The sequence below is a fragment of the Peromyscus eremicus genome, chromosome 8a, assembly GCF_949786415.1.
Source record: "Peromyscus eremicus chromosome 8a, PerEre_H2_v1, whole genome shotgun sequence".
NCBI lineage: Eukaryota > Metazoa > Chordata > Mammalia > Rodentia > Cricetidae > Peromyscus > Peromyscus eremicus.
In genome coordinates, this window is record NC_081423.1 from 7,798,911 (window position 1) to 7,818,968 (window position 20,058).

General features: G+C 42.6%; 1 protein-coding gene across 17 annotated transcripts in view; it reads right to left on the bottom strand.

Moving 5' to 3' along the window:
* Rbfox1 (RNA binding fox-1 homolog 1) overlaps window positions 1-20,058 on the bottom strand; it is a 369,263-nt gene that overhangs the window by 54,129 nt on the left and 295,076 nt on the right. For all 17 annotated transcript variants that reach the window (XM_059269141.1, XM_059269136.1, XM_059269131.1 and 14 more), the window contains one exon: window positions 2,688-2,820. In XM_059269141.1, coding sequence (XP_059125124.1) covers window positions 2,688-2,820 — 133 coding nt within the window. The remainder of the gene's footprint in view (window positions 1-2,687; window positions 2,821-20,058) is intronic.

Below are 20,058 nucleotides of genomic sequence, written 5' to 3' on the forward strand. Positions count from 1 at the left end.
GAATCCAGAGGGGAATAGAGAAACAGGCACCTAACCAAATCTGTTTTTCACCAGTACTTTGTGTCTTACAGATTCTTAACACCAGCCTTCTTCCCCATGTTGAGAATCCTATATAATGAATTAATTAAGTAATTAATTAATTTGTGAGTGTGGTATGTGTATGTATGGTGCTTGCACATGAGTGTGCCTGTGAGTGTGCATGGAGGGCAATGCAGGACCTATGGCATTTTCTATCATTCTCTACCTCATTATCTTGAGACAGGGGCTCACTAAACTGGAAGTTTGCTCTTTTGTGCTAGTCTTGCTGGCTAGTGAGCTCCCTTCAGCTTCCAGTGCTGGGACTAAAGGCATGCCTAGCCATACCTAGCTTTTCTTTTTTTTTTAACATGGTGTTAGATTCAAACACAGGTCTTCACAACTACTCCAAGTCAGTGAGCTATTGCTCTAGCTTCTGGCATTGAGAATTATATTTGAACTTCTAATTCAAGAATTTCAGCCATAAGATCTTTCCCTGAGTGCAGTTCAACACAATATCCTTTCCTCAGCACATGCCAGTATGTGCGTTCTGTTGTGTGTTCTATATAGACCAATGACATGTTCAAGGAAGCGGAAGGGCACACGCCAACATCACAGCCAGGATAGTTAGGAGGAGTCCTGGAATATTACATTTTCATCCTTTCCAAAAGAGTCACAAACATGTTGTGTACCATTTGGAAGTGCCTGTTTCTCCCTGGCGAACGTGGCATTAATTAGTTATGCATGGTTATTCCCGGCAAAGAGCACATTCATTATAAGTTAGTAAATTTCAATTTTATAGCAGGTATGTTATGTTGAGCTTTTTATAAATTGTTCATGGGAGGATAGGCCATATAATTTTACTTATTTTTTTCCTGTTCAATATAGTAGTGAGATACTAACTAGGGGTGTATATACAGAGAAGCTACAATTACCATGTACTAAGATGATGATTTTCAGACAGAATAAAGTGGCTTAAATGTGATATTTTGCACTTATGGCTTATGAATCTTTCTTTAGCAATAACATGAACCCAGATGATTGCTTAGCTGTTTCTACCCCACCCCCATGCCTTCCATAACCCATGTATCAAATGGGCTCATGCTGGGTGGGCCTTATGCAGATTATGGAGTCAAAGGTCCTTTATATGGCATATGGATACACTGGGGCTATGGGGAGACTTTAAAGCCAGTTGGCTCTTATTTTCTTATCATCCACAATCCCTCTTGTCATTTGACCCACTAAGAAACCTTGCACTGACTTACACCAGAAACCTGGTGTCCGTAAGTAACCTTGTTCCTTTTCTTGCCTTTATCTTCCCGTTTTGACGATTTCACCTTGCCTCACTCCTGCAAATGCTCCAGTCTGCTTCATAGTCTTTGTTTTTTTCACACACTTCAGCTGGGCTCTTTTGGAGTGGGTAAGATATGAATAAATAATGGTAAGAGCATTTCCCTTCGTCATCAGTACAGTGAGTGAGCTGGGGTCACTCAGATTTCCTGAAAGATTTATATGCAACAAAGCTTTTAAGAAAATGCATTTAACCCTTTTCATATGACCGTGACACAGACACATTCTTTCTACAGATGAGAAAGCTAGTCCTTGGTCTGGTGAAGCTCACACCAGATCCTCCTCAGTGTAGCTGAATCTTCTATGCAACTGGAGAGGGGAGGAGAGTACAGTTCACACTTTGAGCCAGGCAACGCTCTGCCTTGAGGATGGGGCTAGCCTCAGGGCCACAGGATGTTCAAGTAACACGTCTGGAGTCTAACCACTAGATACCATCACCCATGTCTACCCTGCTGTACCAATCAAAAATATCCTAGACATTGTCCTATGTAGGGCCACTACCTTAGAGGCCCTTCTCTGTCTTCATGCCCAGAGGTGGATGAATACCCTTCCAAGATCCCTAATGAAAGAGCAGAGGAAGTGTCATTTCAGGGTGGTTTCCTTTTTATTAGTGAATCTTGCTTTCCTTCCCTCCCTTCCCCCATCCTTCCTTCTTTCTTCCTTTCTTCCCAACCATTCCTAGATCTTTAATTGTCAGTTACAATATCCAATCACAGAAAATCTCAGTTGACAGTAGAAAACAAATCCATTTCCCCATGGCAGAGAAAGGACAGGCTGGGCCATTTTGGAAAATGCAAGTAAAAGGCAAATTAACTGTAATTTCATTCCTGTCTGGAATGTTGTGTTTGACTCAACACCTAATTTTCTCAGGCAAAAGTTCGTACATCTGGGAGTGCAAAATGTCCATGAGGAGGGAAGCAAAATAACCCCAGTGATTTTTATGTATGGGAAACCTCACGTCCCTTTGAATTCAAGGGGTAAATGTAGTCCAACCTCCTTAATAACCAGATGCTTGCAGTCATCAGAAATACATCCTTGGCTGTAACCATTTCTCTGTTCTCCAGCATTCAGTCTCAAAGAGAATTTACATAACAACATGTGACATGTAGAATGCTTAAAGGCACCAACCATGACCAGACAAATTACACTCATTTTTCAATACTCTTTGCAAGGTGCTTTGCAGCAGGCGCGCATTAGGCTGCATGCTGGGGAGGTTCTGGTGGGGTGGTCAAGACCATCATGCGCTCGCAAACACTCCGTGCCTCTGGGGAGGGAGAGCAGGTGCAGGGAGGCCCCCCCTCCCAGCGGGGTGCAGCACTTACCCGCCATAGGCCGGGATTGGGGGTGGGGGCGCTGCAGCCCTGAAGGTGTTGTACACGGTGCGGCCACGGCCTCTCAGGTGGGCCCCTCGGTAAGCAGCTGCAGCAGTGGCGGCTGGATATGGGAAGCCAGGCACTATGGGAGAGAGGAGAGAGTGGGATACCATGAGATGCATATGTAGTCTGGTGAGGACCATTTCCCCAATCCTGTTTATGCGGGGTCTAGCCTCTTACAGTAAGATTCAAAGGGCAGAGAGCAGTGCCTCAAGACTGGAAACAAACGTGAACATGGCGTGGGTACGACTGTAGTTTCTGACCATGAGGATGTGAGAAATGACAGACATTTACAGAGAATTCCTGAGACCGGGGAAAAAGCTCCCCACATAAACCTAAAGTAGAGAAAAACTAAATTTGAATCCTTATGTGAAATGCTTCAACCACTGTATATGCATACATGTGAGTACGTGTATGCATATATTTGGGTACATGTCTGGGAAACCTCATCGCCTTTTGAAAAACATGTTTGTATAGGCATGATTTTGGATATATCTTCTCTATATATACGCATGTGTGTGTGTATGCTCCCATTTGTATGTATGCAAAATATCACATATTTGTGTATCTGCACATATACACACTTTTTTTTTTTTTTTTTTTTTTTTTTACATTCTGGTAGTTATCTTTGAGGTCAAACTGCATAGAATTAAGAGTTTATTATTTTTTTCTCATAATTTCCGCCTATTTACTTTTATTTATAGTTTTACATTCCTTTTATATCCATACCTGGCATGTCACAAATTTAATTTTTTTTGCAGGAAAATTATTGGGGGTGGAATCCAGGACTTTAGACATTCTGGCTAGGCAAGTGCCCTTCCCTTGAGCAGCATCCCCAGTCTTTGCCAGGAACTTTTAATTGAGGCATTCTTGCAGATGTGTGCTGTGAATGTGAAAACTGCTTTGTGTCCTCAATGGTTTATCAGCATCTCACAAGCCCCTAAGCATCAGTGCACATATGCCTTTACCTGAAGACAGGGAAGTCTGCTAACTACCTCTTTGGGAAGAATGGGCTACCTGGGTGCTCTTATCTGAGGAGACAGTACCAGGCATGGTGAGGAGTTGACGGAGGAGCTACACCTGGGAACTCCTCAAGTCTTCAACTCCTCTTGGGGAGCTCTCATGCCTGTAGAGATGGACTCCTCAGGAAGTCCAAGCAGCCATGAGAAAAGAGTCAGGCCCTAGCTTCCCGGTCTCTTGCTGAACCTCACACTGTTCCAGCTATGCTGACTCCCCAGGTCACTTAAAAGACACTGTACCACAAACCTTAGCCCATAGTCAAGATTCCTGAAAGATGGATATGAAAAGCCGCTGTTGGTAAAAGCTACAGGAAGGACACAAAAGCCGAAATGAGAGGCACAAGAGGAAGTCTGTAACAGCCCCACACTCCAAAATTCCCTTTCCCAGGCTTTTGCAGGACTTCTGACCAAGTGAGCACATTCTCCTTTATACCATATTAAAGGTATTCTCCACCTTGTATCCACACTGCCGAGAGGGGCAAGGCCCTTCCTGCCATCACCTTCAGGAGCAGAAGACTTCTTCTGCCCCATGTCTCTTATTATATCCAAGAGTCTTTCTCACACACACTCAGGTGTTAACCTGGGTGGGGATTGTGGGAGGAACACACATAAAAAAATGACAAAGTAAATTAGAAAAGTGTGCAGGAGCCCCCAGGAAGTACCTGTTCTCTAGGAGGTGGAGGTGCCACATAGTGACCCTGGAGGTCTTAGAGCAAAACCTTCCATCTGGGCACACAGTGGGTTTGTACCTCTGTGGTGGATGAGCCAGGGCTGTTCACAATTCTGTATGCATTCTTAGCAGGGATTATTCCCTTGAAGTGAAGATCAACTGCCAGTGATTGTCTGGAATTTGGTACACATTCTTGAAGGCTGAACAGGGGCTTTTATGGTACTTTTCTTTGCAGCATGAGTAAAATGCTAAGATCATAGAGCAAAGCCAGATTGACTTTCTCCTCTTATTTCTCCCTGAAGTTTATGTTGGACTGTTTTTTACGATTATGATTGAAAACAAATTGTGTGGACTTATTGAACTCTCGTGGCAGTCCCCAGCACCCAAGTTTCCTGTATTATGTTTCAACCAATATGGCAGAAATAGAGGCTCATGTCTTACTGGGCAAAGCAGGAAATGCTGAGCTCATCCAAGCCTAGGGCTATTCAGCATAAGAGAGGCTTGCTTCAGGACCAGGGAGATGTTTGGGAATGCTTCCATCGTGATTCTATCTCACCATGATTCAAATAAAAATGTTCATAGAACGTTTTGCATTTTCAAAATAAGGAAAATGAAAAGTGTACAGTCTGGTTGAGCAGCTGGCTTGCTGTGTGAAGACACTCAGTAATTATGCTGACCCATTTATTAGCCCCCTCTATGGAGCCACAGGAGGGAGACCAGCTCTCTCTCAGGTGATGAGCCTGCTTGGAGGATTTACTTGTGGAGATGAGGTGCCGTGTGAAGCAGAAGCTTGTCATTGCAGTGAAGAGAGAAGGCACTGCTCAGTGTGGAGACTGAGGCATCTCTTCTGAGACTCTGATTTCCTTGGGTGGGATAAGTGCCTGTAGACACTGAGATGAGGCTCTGGGCTCTTCCAAGCAAAGCTCGTTAGCACAACCTTTTTCCCAGTGAAGGGGACACAGAGCAACATCTGGTTCCAACATTGCCACCAGGGAGGCTAAGTGCCCATGAGCAAGTCAGAGTCTCTAGTGATCTTGCTGTGGGCAACAGTCCTCATGTAGAAAGTGTTGTGCCCTAGGTGGATGCTTTCTGATGTCCTCTATTGTGGAGTTAATGTCCCCTGGCTTCTTCCTTTTTCCCTTCCCTTCCTCCCCCTTCTTCATTCTCTCTCCTTTCTTTTGTGACGGGGTTTCTCTACATAGCTCTCTATGGCTTGGAACTCACTATGTAGAATAAGCTGGCCTTCACCTCACAGTGACACCATTGTCTCTGCTTCCAAAGTGCTGGAAGGACAGGTGTGCACCACCTTGTCCCACTCCAGATACCCTCTTGTGAAGTCCTGAATGAACAAAGGGAAGTCAGGTAGGAAGGAAGAAGGGAGGAGCCAGCTAGAATGAGAAGTGAGGAAAGAAAGAAGGAGAGGAGGATGGTGTTTGGACTCCCCATCCTTCATTCTCTCCTTCTGCCTCCTCCTTCCCTTTCCTGCCTTCCTCCCTCCTCCATTCCTTCTGCCTCCCTCTACTCCACTTTCCTTCCTCCTCTCCTCCTTATTTCCTTTCATCTTTATATCCATCTTCTCCTTTCTTTCATTCCTTCTTTTCTCCATTTTCATCTTTCCTTTGTACACCCACCCCCCAAACACATAAAATTTCCTCCCACAGACAGGCCTCCTGTGTCTAAATCAAGTAAATTGGACTGTATGAAGAGAGAAGAAGCACTCTTGCTTGGTGTTAGAAAGCAAGCTCCATTAGGGCAGGGTTCTCCATCTGCCTGCTCTTTGGTTTGGAGGAGCACCTAACTGAACTCATTCCCAGCCTTGGTCATCTTTTTGGTACCTAACTGTCTCTTTAGTCCCAGACCATGAGTGATCCTGCCTGAAAATAAAGAGGTAGCTGGCACTTCAGGAGGATTGGGACCTGAGTTTACCCACAGGTATGCACACACTTTCCCAGTGACCCTACACATCAAATGTTGATTGTTCTGGGTAAACTTTCCTAGACAAGCAGTACCTATCACATGCTACTTATGTCGTTCCATCCAGATAGCTCATAAACAATGGCCTTCCTGCCCAGCAACAGCTCTTCCTGAGCACAGCGATTCTGTGAAACAAGCACGTTAATGCCCATCCATATCCATATGCTAAGACTTCTGCAGTCACTGCCTGTGTTGCTTCCTGTCTCAAGTGTTTTTCTCCCACAGTTGCTGTCATAAAGTCGCATGGTCACTTTCAAGGGCAAAGAACACATCTTTTCTTCACAGTTCTTTTATACTAATAGGATGGAAAAAATGGAAATTTTCTTACTTGCATACTGGATGTAGGTTCATAAATGCTGATATGTGGTCAAAGGCGTATTTGAAGCAATTACCTGGGCAGATAACCCGGGCACATATTAAACATAAACCAATGGATTTATTCTTCAATATGAGGGGGATATTTCTTAATGATTCATTTCCTTTATGATGCAACACTTATCTTGTTGAGTTAAACATATTTTATCATCTATGTACATTTTGGTTTAAGAGTTAAGCAGATAATAAATGTTTAGTAAGTGCAACGTAGTGCCAAACAAAAAACACAAACCCTCTTCATTTCTGTAATCAAGTTGGCTGGCATTAAAATAAAATACATGAGTGTCATCTTCACTACTCTTTCTGTATAAGCTGGGTCTAGGGGTTCCTACCTGTAATCCCAGCACTTACAATGCTGAGGCAGGAGACTTACAAACATTGAGGTTGGCCTGAGCTATGTAGTGAGATCTTAAAACAAACAATAAATAATAATGTTAGAAAAACAAAAGATGCCAACGTATAGGCCTCTTTAGAACCATAAGTCTTGAGTTGGCTCTCCTACCCCTGATAGATATCTTGAAGTTATTAAACACGTAAATAAAACCACCACTAAGTGACAATGGTGGTATTCAAGTTGATTTGTGGGTGCAGGATTCAGTTTTGGATCCTCTCCTGGGTGGAGAAGATGAGGGAGGGAAAACTCATACATACCCTCTCAAACCTGTGCACCATGAATCAAAGTTTGGAAAGTCAGATGTCAACAAAACAAAACTGGATTTAGCTTATAAGTTATGGTGGAACACCAGAAAAGCACAGGGCAGGATCAAAAATCCCCTAGGTGTCCGACATGACTCCATTCCCAGCTCCACTCAGCCTCTGCCAAAGCCCTTTAGTTAGAGAGATGAATGTGAGAGCATTGGGGTGAGGGTGTCACCTCTCCCTTGGGAATAAGGAATCTTCCCACATGGGGAACTCAATGGAACTGGAGCTTAAGGGAAGGAACAAGAGGCACTCCGTGAGACTCAAGCACCAAGGCAAATCAAGGGTTTTAAATGGAAGACATTCGAGTGCATCAACCAGCCAGAGGAGCCATTCAGCAAAGTGTCTACAGCTTTCTGCCCATGTCTCCCTCAAAGACAAAGCCCCCACCTTCAATGAGCTCCATGTTCATGTATTTACAGTGACTAGTGCCTCCTCCCTCCCTGTCTCGTTTACGAACATGGTGCTTACCTTCGAAAATAAACACAAATGAGATCATTTCACCAGCCTGGAAATCCCAAGAGAAGAAACACAAAGCCAGTGGAAAATACTTGAGGGTTATAAACTGCATATTAAAGTTTTAGAGCTCAAGAGAGACAGAAGAATAGCAGATGCATACCCCAACAGGGGGGCAGATTCTGCAACACAGCCGTAAAAATATACAGCCCGCTTTAATGGGCAATTATTCTTTGCATTTGTGTGCTGGGTTGAATTTGCATGAGATTGCCAGATGCCCTGGTAAAGGTGTTGCCATCAGGGTTGGTTCTTTGTCTTGTGCCTTCTATTCCTTTGCATCCCGAAGCCTCCCTTGTTTCCCCATCCTTTGAAGACATGAAAACACAAACCCAAGTGCACATGCTAATAAGTGGGTGAATTATTCTGCAGGTAATCCATGGTAAGAAACATTCAAATGCTTGAATTTGGGGGTGCAAATGTGTCTTTGACAGCAGGTTCAGGGTCTTATTGGGCTCCTCTGTGGCAGGGACTCAACGTTTCATGTGTCACACAATAAATTATGATACAAAGTAGTAGTTAACAAACACACTGGGGTGCCATAAACGGGCAGCCTGGCTCCTGAGAGGCTGGGCACTGTGCAGTAAACTGTCTCTGAGAGGTCCAAAATCTGATTATTTTTTTCCAAATGGTCAAAAATATTAACTTCTGTTTTCAAAATGAATCAAAAATGAAAGTCCACCAATCTGGTTTGGGACACAGGGTTCACACATGACTAAATCATCCTCTTTAATCGGCACTCAGTGGCAAATGTAATATGGCAGGGTATATTAAGTTCTAGGTGAAAATAGAAAGGTCTTCTTTTAGTCCAGTGATTCTTAGGGCTTGGGGGAAAATGTGACTCGTTCTTTCTGTCATTTATAAAGAGATCCCAAACAGCCCCTTAATTTGTAGACTTTCTGGAGCTTCTACTCACAAGTATTTATGTCTGAGACCCACATTCGGGCTCCACTCTTGTTCAGCATAAATGATGTTAAATGCTGCTGCTTAGAAGTGAATAAATCTACGTTTTGGACAAACTGGTTCCTTATAGGACATCCTCATTTGAAATGCATTGAATGGGAAAACAAAAAAAATTCTAATTAATGTACAACTCTAATCACCATTCTCCACATGGAAGAGTAATTTTTCACTGTTCATTTGCTTGGTTTAATCTCAAAACTGACATAACAGAAATGCAATGCCCTATAAATCTCCACTCGTTTCTTTCTGTAATATTCATATTCCACTGACCTGCGGAGGCTTGATGCTGCATTCTACTACAGCATCCGAAAGTGTCGATAAAAATATTGTGAAAGGCAAGATGTGTTTCTCGCTGGCTGCGCTGGCCATTTACTGTGGGGGAGACACAATAAATGGCTGGTGGATTGTCCCTCGGCTGGCTGGCTGGTGGGTGATTAGTGATTAATTACCTTGCAGCAAATTGACACGGCACCAGGAAATTGACACAGCCCTGATTAATTAACTTTTTATGGGCGGTAGTTACTCACAAAACACTGCGTTCCATAATTGAATCTCTTTACATAACAGTCATGGTACAAAAGTTTTAGTCAAATCCAAATTAGCCAGAAGTTTCTAAGGCTGTTATAGGTCTGATGAGGATGTGTTTGTAAGAACTGGCAAGAATTTGAACTTGGAGAGAGATGTGTGGTCTTGAAGGGAGATGGGGAGGAGGGAGACAGTGACACCATACCGGCTTGACTGCCAAGGCAAAATGTGTTGATCTAAGTCTTTACCTCCGCTAGACTTTGAAGAGTGACTGAGATGTCTCCTTTTCTCCTTCTTGATGTGGCTACTGCCCCTGAGTGGCTCTGGCAGATTCTTTTCCTTCTGTTTAGTCTATAAAGACTAATGAAGACTCCATGAGGCATATTTTGGTGTGCTGCTGGGCTTCATTTTCTCACATCATCTCCCATCTTGTCCCTTTATGGGGATACCACCATGTTCCACCACAGTTATGTTTCCTCTGTCATTTGTTTTTCTCACTGCCTTTTTGACTGACACATCCTTCTATAGCTCTTCAGTGGACTGTCCTGAGAGCTATATTTCTGGGACTACCGTGTCTCTAACATGGACAAAATGATCTGGCACAAGAAGATCACTGAAATGTTCTAATTATACTGTCAGATAATCAGAATTCTGCAGCACTTCGGTTACAGAGAAAACTGAATGGCTGATCCTAACTTTGAACCTGGAAGTCTTAAGATGCTGCCTAAGCAGGTGGCTCACTCTACGGACAAAGCCCCGTTTACTCATGATGCTAGTGCTGAGAAATCCTAGATCTCACTTGTCTAATGCCTGGACAAAGATAACTGGAGTAATCCTAGCAAAGATGTGATCACAGTTGGCAGAATTCTAGCCTGTGAGACTCCATTATCAGATGGAAGAGATTCAACTGCATGATAGCAGGGAGTGTTTATTAACACTTGCTAATTGCCAGATGCACAGATTAACCCATTAGCTCCTTGAAAAACCAAATGAATCTGGAATATTGCTATTTTTCTTTTTCTTTTCTTTTTTTTGGTGTGTGTGTATGTGTGTGTGTGTGTGTGGGGGGGTAGATTTGGAGTCTAGAGCGACTCTGCAGCCTCCAAAGTCTTATCTTTTCATCCAATCCCTGGGCATCCCCAGTCCAATTGCTGCTGTGCTTTCTCTTTCTTTTTTTGAAGATAGCCCAACATGGCTTCCCTCCTATTGCCTGCACAAGCTGGAGTGTCCTCTGCTGTGTTTCTAGTTCATCTGATAGAGCCAACCTCAATCCATCATGGATTGGCTGAATCTGCAGGGGACTCCTTTGACAAACTTCCTGGAGATCTCAGTATACTCCTTGTTGGGGAAGGGACTATGCCATCATTGCCCTTACATGTTTATATTCTGAGATTTCAAGACACCCGTGAAAGCTTCAGTGCTCTTCCACTAATTGGGTGTAGTCCACAGAGATGGCCACAGATTTATATTGATAAAAATCCAAGGACAGCCTATTTTCCTTTCCTACTGGGGTTTATCTACACATCTGGACATAAGCCAGGGCTATATAAGTAAACTATCTAACACATAGAGATGTGCAAATAGCAACTAGGGTTACATTAGAACCATGTCAGTAGAGGCCTTAGCTGTACACACAAACCTAGTTACTATAAGTTCATGGTGACTCAATTCTGCTACAACTTTTGAATTTAGAAAATTGGAATAAGAAACATATTTCAGGGCTTGGAAGATGGCTTACTAGTAAAATGAGTATCCTGAAAGCAACGAGGACTCAAGGTCAATCCCAAGAACCCATATTAAAAAGCCATATGGTTACATAAGACTTTAATCACAACCCTTGGGAGGTAGACACAGACGGATCACTGTGGCTCACCTCACTGGCCTACCAGCCTAGCCAAATCTTTGAGCTCCAGGCTGAGAAACTCTGTCTCAAAAAATGAGGTGGAGAAAGATAGAAGAGGACACTTAAGTCCACTTCTATCCTCCACATGCCTGCACACACACCCACATCCACCAAAAAACTCATTTCAGAAGTTGGGACTATTTGGATATAAAACTAACCTTCCACTTTGGGGTGCTGTATTTATTGTTTTATATGTAATTAATTTATTAATTCTGTTGTCACATACCATTTTACCCACAGCTTGGTTTGAAGTAAATCTCCTGCTTGTCCATAAATGGATGGGCTAAAAGAAAACCATACAGAAAACCAGGCACAGTGAACACACAGGGATTTGTTCTGGATTGCAGGGTTGGTATTCCCCAAGCAGAAAGATCTCTTTGCCCAAAACAGTCAATTTTCAAAGGCAGAACAAAAACCCATACTCGTTATCCATGCCCAGGAATAGTCTCGAATCATTCATCTGTGTGGGGCTGAGCAAGGAAGCAGCTTTGGTCTCCCTCAGTACCACACTGTTGCCACTTCCTGTAGAACCTTGCTGGTTTCTCTCCTGTGCTACAAATGGCAGGGTTAATCCAGCAGATGCGCAGTGGGTGCTTCCCGGCTGCTGGGTATGCAGTCCCACACTTTTTGTAGAAGAGGTCCTTGTGATCTCTCTGACTCACAGGTATTGACAGACCTCCCCCAGGCAAGATTTTGAAAACATTTCATTCAACAAAATGGAAATGAATCTCCATCTTGGAGTGTTTAACTTGGCAGTACTGTAGCCGGCATTTGCAAAAGTGCTTTCTGTTGTTGGAGAGAGAATAGAAGCTGGAATCTATTTTAATTTAGATGGAACCATTTACCATAATCTCTTAGTTTGACAAAATCAGTACCAATGTCAACTTAGTTTTGTTTTTTTTTCCCCCCCAGGAAGCCAAGAGGGAAAAAAAGAAACCAAATAGTTTATATAAATAATGACTTTATCGAGTGCATATATATACAGTAAAGGTTCAATTGTTAAATCATTCATGATCTATCTAACAGCTGGCTGGAACAGTGAGCTCGATGGATTGCCTCTCAAGGTAGGAAGCAAGGCAAGTGAGATAAATTAGCTGCCTTATGCTGGGCTGGATTTCCCATGGTTCTCTGGGGCTGCTACAGCTCTTGAGTTTGAGGTCCTTAGAGGGGGCTGGGACTGATTCACAAGACAGGTATGAGATGCAAATACGTTTGTTCATTTCCCATCCAGCCATCACTGTGAGGAGAGCTGTTCTGTCTGTCAGGGTTTGAGGCCATCTGCCTTTCCTGTCAGCATTTAGCTTTAGACAAAACAAAAACAAACCAAAACCCCCACAAAAACAAAAACTGAGTCTGAGACTTTGATCAATGCCCCATACAACCTGCAGGACAGGTGCCATCTGTACCTGCTAATCACATGCCCAATTTAGGAGCTGGAATCCCAAGGCCCTCTTATAGACAGACTGAAGGAGAGCCATTTGGAAACTGCCCAGTTGTCCAGTCAGTACACAAATAAAATCTTCCCAATTAGCTTCTGTGAGAAGCCAGTCCGTTTTTTGAGTAGTTGTTATCACTCCAGAAATCTGGAAAGAACTTACATTGCTATTTCTTTTAATGCCCACATTTAAGAAAGTATCCAAGATAATTTACATAGCAAAGACAGTCAGTCACATTATGGCTACCACACAAGCAGATCATACTGCCCTACAACCCCGATCTTTTCTTTGTCTTGTGGGAAAGTGCTGGGAGAATTTTGTGAAGCCAGTGATGGCAACCAGGATGTATTAGTGGAAACTAGGACTGTGTAGTTAGAAGTGATTGCTATATGGGGGGCTGGGCAAAGCATTCATGAGCCTAGAGAACCCTCAGGTGTCATTCCATAGATGTTTTGTTTTTGTGAGACAGGATCTCTCACTGGCTTGGAACTAGTCGATGCCACCTCCAAACTGGGTGTCCAGCAAGTTCTCTGAATCTGCCTCTCTCCAGATCCTCAACATTGAGATCACAGTATGTGACGACATGTCCAGCTTTTCTTATGTGTGCTTTGGAGTCTGAGCTCAGGTTCTCAAGCTTTCATGGCTTTACCATTTACCACACTTTACCATTGAGCTATCTTCCCATCTGTTTCTTGTTTCCACACAGGAAGAAATTAGGTATCAATAGCCCACATTATATGCAAACAAAACCCAAGGAGAGAGATGTAATGTATCCATGCAGTTGGGGTATTTGGGACTAATGCTGAATTTCTTTGCCACTGCGCTCAAATTCTCTGGTAGCCCTAGACTGACCTGAGATAGCTTTTATCTGTAGCTGATAACATGATTTAAGGAAAGTTCCATTAGCAGGAAAGCAAATGTTTAACTTCTTGGGTTAACCTCTCCCAGGTTCCCTTTCTTTCCACAGGAGGCAAGTTCATCCTCCTTTTGATATCTTTGTACTGGGTAGGGAAATTTGCTTTTCATGAGGAGGAAGGAGTCCTCTATGTCTCTATGACCAGAATATCCACGCAGGGAGCCCCTGGAATCTCTCTTCCAGCTCTTGAAATACACACGCGCCCTTTCTCCCCTCCTTAGTCCTTAGCTGCTCCTCTGCAGGTCTGTAGACCCGGGGGCCTTAGGGTTAGCCGCACACCTGGCTCAATTTGCAATTCTGAGGCCACTAGGATTGTACACTTACTCTGTGACATCACCCTGCCTTCTGTTGCCCTTCAGGAGCCAAGCTCGTGTTGAAGCTTTCACCTCTAGAATGTGTATGGGTGGAGATCTGACTGGAGAATACTCCCCAGTCCCTTACTATTTTTAAATTCACGGTAGCTTCGGGAAGCAGAGAAAGTGCAGAACAGTGCTTAAAAAATAAACCTCTCAATCTACTGAAGGATTTCTCTGTTGCCCCTGTTGGGGCTGGAGAATGGGTGGCCATTGTCAAGGGGCTGAACACAGGAGCTGCACCAGGTGGTTGATCCTCTTAAGCAAACGGGAGCATTAAAAAGTGCTTTCTCTCAATGCTATCACAGGCCTGAGTGTTTCCAGGGAATTTCCCCAGCACAACTGCCTCACCGCTTTTCAGAAACATCTCATCTCAGCCTTGTTCTCTGGCTTTGTGTGTGCTGGAATCCCAGGGCAGCATAGTTTATTGTTTTAATATCTGTCTGACACAAAGCAAGCGCATCCTCCGGTGACTCCTTATCTGTCATATGTATTTCTGTGAAAGAAATATCAAGACAAATAAGATGTTTGGGGGCACACCACAGGATGGGAGCTTTGCAACTGGCAGTCGTCTGCAGAAGGCAGACCCCCTTTTGAAAAAGACAAAAGCCACTGTTCTGCATTGAGATTAATAACCAAATGGAGGGTGCAAGATAGTAGTCACTTGAAAAAAGGCTGCTGGCTGGCAAGCCCTTCCCTTCAAAGAACTAGGGCTGTAGCTGAGTTTGGTGGCACATATCCATCACCCTCGCTCTCTGCAAGCTGAAGCAGGAGGGCGGAAAGTTTGAAGCCAGCCTGGGCTACATCGTGGGCTATATTGCAAAGTTAAGGAAGCAGCAGCAGTAATCAGATGCTCAGGAAGTAATCCTGTTCTTATGTTCTAGGGAAATAAAGTGACCAGTAACCACCAGGAGAAGGAGCTGCTATGGCTGTGATTCAGCCAGAGTAAGCCTGGCTCAGATGTTGATGGAGTTGGACCAATGGCAGCAGAAATGCAAGTGGACTTGTTTAATATTTATTTTAATATTTTGAAATTTTGTGTATCTGTGTGGATACATGTACATATGGTTGCCTGCTAAGGCCACAGGCCTCCCATCCACTGGGAACTGTAGTTACAGGCAGCTGAGAGCCTCCTGATGTGGGTGCTAGGAACTGAACTGAAGTTCTCTACAAAAGCAATCCATACTCTTATCCATTGAGTCATCTCTTTGGTCCATGAATCTGTTCTTAAAATCTGGCATCTAGGGGCAGTACCTAGATGAGGGTCAGAACCAGTTCAACCACATTAAGAATTATCTCATCATGAATCAGATCCAAGCATGTACCTTGAACATATGAATGTGTCAAAAATAAATGTATTACTCTCTAGAGAATTAGTTTGTGCCAAAAGGGTGATATGTCTGTCTATGTATCTATGTATCTATGTATCTATGTATCTATCTATCTATCTATCATCTAGAGAGAGAGAAAAAAAAAACTTAAGTTATCACTAAGTGCATACATACATACAGTAACTGAATAAGGAAATAAACAGTGATGTGCAAGACCCTGGGAAAGCAGGGAGAGCTGAGTAAAGAGACAGCATTTCACGGATGGACAAACCTAGAGCTGAGCTTGCAGCCAGCAAGTGCCAAAAATCTTTCTGTCTCTGTCCCCAGCCCCCAGGACTGGGGTTACAGGCACATATGTGGCAGTGACTAACATTTTATATGACTGCTGAAGATTTGAACTCAAGTCCTCATGCTTTCTCGGCACTTACTCTTACCCACTGAACCTCCACAGACCATGCTGGTTGTGAAATGTGATACAATGTTACAAAATGCTAGAGTTACCAAAAATGATTATTAAAAGCTACACAGAGAAACCCTGTCTTGAAAAACCAAAAAAAAAAAAAAAAAAAAAAAAAAAGACCTTTTTTCGCCTCTACCCTCAGGCAACCAGTTGATGTTTTTTGCCTTTGCAAATAAGAGTTAAATAAATGAGAATGGGATTGCTGCTTGAGTGCCCTTGAGGCTTATCTAGCTGCAGATTATTCTTGTAAATAAAATACTATTAAACTTCAGCTCTTCACTTATGAACAGGTGTAGATTCCCTGGTGCTGTGTAGAGTGGTCCATACTATGTTCAAAGCTGGAAGAACACAGATGCTGACAGGTTGAACCTGGTTGGGCTTCTGAAGAGCAATGTGTGAGGTGCCAAAGTTGTTTCCCTAAATCATGGGGTGAGCATGAGAGAGCAGGATTGTGGTCCAAGACAAGACAGCTTGTCTAGGGTTCCAGAAAACAGTCCCTGCTCTGCTATGTTTAGGAGCCCAATGTGAGGTTGTTTCCATCCTCTAGGGATCAAGTTTAAAAGGGTATTTAGCAGGAAAATCCCTGGGAGATCAGAATATGAGAAAAAATACTGCATAAGTCTGTGACAGTTTCCTTAATCTATGTGAGTCTAAATTTCCTGGTGAGATAAGATGATGTTATAATAATTGTAGTGTTCTTCTGAGGCTTGTAGGAGAAAGAACATAAAGAAGGTTCACCAATGACCTGAGATGTAGTAGGTAAATAGCCATGTCTTCGCATTGTTTCAGGCCTAGTAGGAGGTACAGCCAACTAGGAATGTTACTCTGGGAGAAAACAGAAAATTAAGAAAGACTCCCAAATTCAGTAATCAGTAGTTTTAAAATCAATTTTCTAAAAAAAGTAACTCATGGTGAACAAATAAAATGTACAGGAAAACACATCATGTTGAGGTGTTACATTGGACTCAGTTGGCAAAAGAAAAAGCTAATCCCTTTTTTTTTGCTCCGTGGCAAATTTTAATATTTATTCCCCCTGGATATTTCCCATTCCTCTTTGAATGTAGTAGTACTATATTAAAGCATTATCATCTCATTTCATCCTCTTTGTCTAGGTGTTCTTTAAATTTTGTCTGAGGTTTTCATGCCTCCCTTGATCATCTTGGTCCTGGTGTCAGTTATCTTACAAAGCTTCTCCAGAAAATGCAATGGTACACCATCTTAGAGACAACTAGGAAGTTCTCCAACACCATTAACAAGAGAGAAAGCCAGTCCTGTAAACTGACATGTCAGGAGCATGGTGACTCTCGTGTGCTCTATCTGAGCTGAGCAGAGTCTGCAGATACTTTCTGGATTGAGGAGAACGAGGCAGCTGGGAGTTCATTTTTGCTTTTCACTTTAATTACAGAAACTGACAGCAGTTCCACCTGTGGCCTGCACAGACAATGGTGCAGCTTTGATTGATGCCTGTTTCTACCAGGCAATTTATTGTTTTAGGGATGTTACATAGTCACTTCCATAAAACCGGAGGTCAATGTATCAACTAAAAGCATTCCATGACCACTTGCCCTTGAGATTCATAGACGTGAATAAAGTAGGCAATGATTCTGCAGTTTGATAGTGTTGAGGTTTCTGAACATTTGCTTCTAATCTTTTAGTAGTCTATGGAATAGGACTAGAGGTAAACTTACCTCCTTAATGTTCATCTTTACTGTTTGTCCCACATGTTTGCAATGATCAGCTGTGGTTCCCTTAGAAATATGAAAGCACGTATGTATGTATGTATGTATGTATGTATGTATGTATGTATGTATGTATGTATGTACTGGCAACAGGTGAAACCTACATAGACATTTCTGCAGGAACATGCATCTGCAACGCTCTTCAGGTGGTGCTGCTTTGTCCAGGAGCTTGCTGCCAACTGAAATGCCCCCTTCTACTCCAGATCCCAATGCTGATGTCCTGATGTTCAGTGGGATGTTTGGAGATGGGGCTTTGGAGAAATGGTTGGGTTTGGGTGAGGCGGCCGCTAAAAAGAACTGGTGAGAAAAAGGCACATGTGGTGGCTCCTACTTACTCCCTTTACCATGTGAGGGTGTAAGAAGGTGGCCCTCTGAAAGCTAGAGTAAGAGTCATTACCAGAAGCCAAACATGATGACACCTTGATCTTAGATGTCACCTGCTGGAGTAATGAGAAAATAGATAGCTGTTGCTTGGGCTGCCCAGTCTACAGCATTTTGCTATGGTATTAACCTAAGGGATTCCTTGTATGGATTTTAAAAACCTATAATGAAATTTAAATCAGACAACATGAGAAAAGAAAGATATATCTGCCTATATAATTAAAAATGTGTAATGGCATGTGAGTAACATATGTAAAATAGATATACAATCAATATCAATGCTTGTCACAAACAGCAATAATGAACAATAACAAAATTGGAATTCATAACAGGATAAGTACAATTGGCAAGTAAATGTGTTAAAGATGGTATTTATAATGAGGAAGAAACTCATGCAAAAGAGAACAAAGGGAGATGTTTTCTTTCATCTGTATAATTTGCAACATTGATAAGACCCAAAACATGTCATTGCAGAGGAGTATGTTGAGATGGGCTCAGAATCTCATGACTGGGGCTACAGATGAGGACTCTGAAGCATGTGTAAGGCTTGTGTAAGGCTGCTACAAATATGTCTACCACAATCTTGGTGGGGGATGTGGAAAGCATGGCTTGGTGTGTCAGGATCTGAGTGATGGACTATATATTCCATGAAACAGCTTGACAATATCAAAGAGGCCCCCAGAGGTGTGATGGTCACAGCATGTTAGAGAAACCCAAACATGATGGTACAGAATAGGTGCATAACAGGTATGTGAGCATTTGTCTCTGTATGAAATCACAGGACTGATGCTTTCCTCACCCATTGCAGAGTACAGGCCTCAAAATAACATGAGACAAAGAGAGAAGGATCTAGGAGTCCACATAGATACTCTACAGGTTTGTAGAAGGATGTTGTTCAAAGCATGTGTGGGTTTGCTTCCTGCTTCCCATGACCACATGTGAAATTCCAGTTAAAAAAAATCTATTCATAAGTTTACAAGAAAACAAAGCTGATAGCATTTCCTGTCATATACAAGAGTCAACCAGGAGCCATGACTCTACTTGCTCACTCAAATCAGGAGTGGGTTCTCCTTTGTGGACACGGTGATTGCCTTCCCTACAGCATTACTTTCATCTTTAGCACTTTGAGCTATCTGTCCTTTCTCTTCTGCATGAAGCTGAACTTGGTGTTATCTAGCAACATATCAAGATTGGGTAGGCATCGAGTAGGTCATCAGCCCTGCCCCATCCATCTCAAAGCTTCTCTGAAAGGATTTTATGGCTCACAACATGTCCAATAACATTCTTAGCAAACATGTTACATCTGTAGGAACACATCCTACCTAAACTCCTGATGTTTTGCTCTGACTTTAATTTTGGTATAGCATGTATAAAGTGTATCTGTTTTCTGAGAGTGGCTTATTGGGGCATATGGAAGGCTATGCAATGTCCTATGACACTTTTCAGTCAGCATAAAGTGTGTGGTCAGATAGATGGGATGGGACTGGGTTGTACTGACAGGCAGTCCCAAGTGAAAAATTTCCCTTTTTAATGCTGTTGTGTAGCTTAGGTCCCATCAGGAAGATTTACTTAGTAGGGGAAACATTATGTAAAAGTGCATCTTAAGAAGCAGATGACTTCAGTTGGAATTATTTTCATTACAGGCTCATCCAGCAGGGTTCCCTTAAAAGCCATCTCCCCTACTGCAAGTACGGGTGTTATTTACAGATGATTATCTATTGGCTAAGAATATGGACAATTTAATTTGAAAACATTTAAGGCTAATTTAAAAATGGAGAGAAACTCTTGAGAATTCTGTTTAGATCTGTACCCCATTTTTAATTGGGTTATTTGTTTTCTTGATATTTAGTTTCTTGAGCTCTTTGTATATTTTTGATATTAGCCTTCTATCAGATGTGTAGTTGGTAGAAATATTTACCCATTCTATAGGCTGCCCTTTGTCCAAATAACGGTGTCCTTTGCTGTGCAGAAACTTCTCAGTTTCATGAGGTCCCATTTATTGATTATTGTTAGTGCCTGCATTATTGGTATTCTGTTCAGAAAGTCTTTTTCTGTGCCAGTGT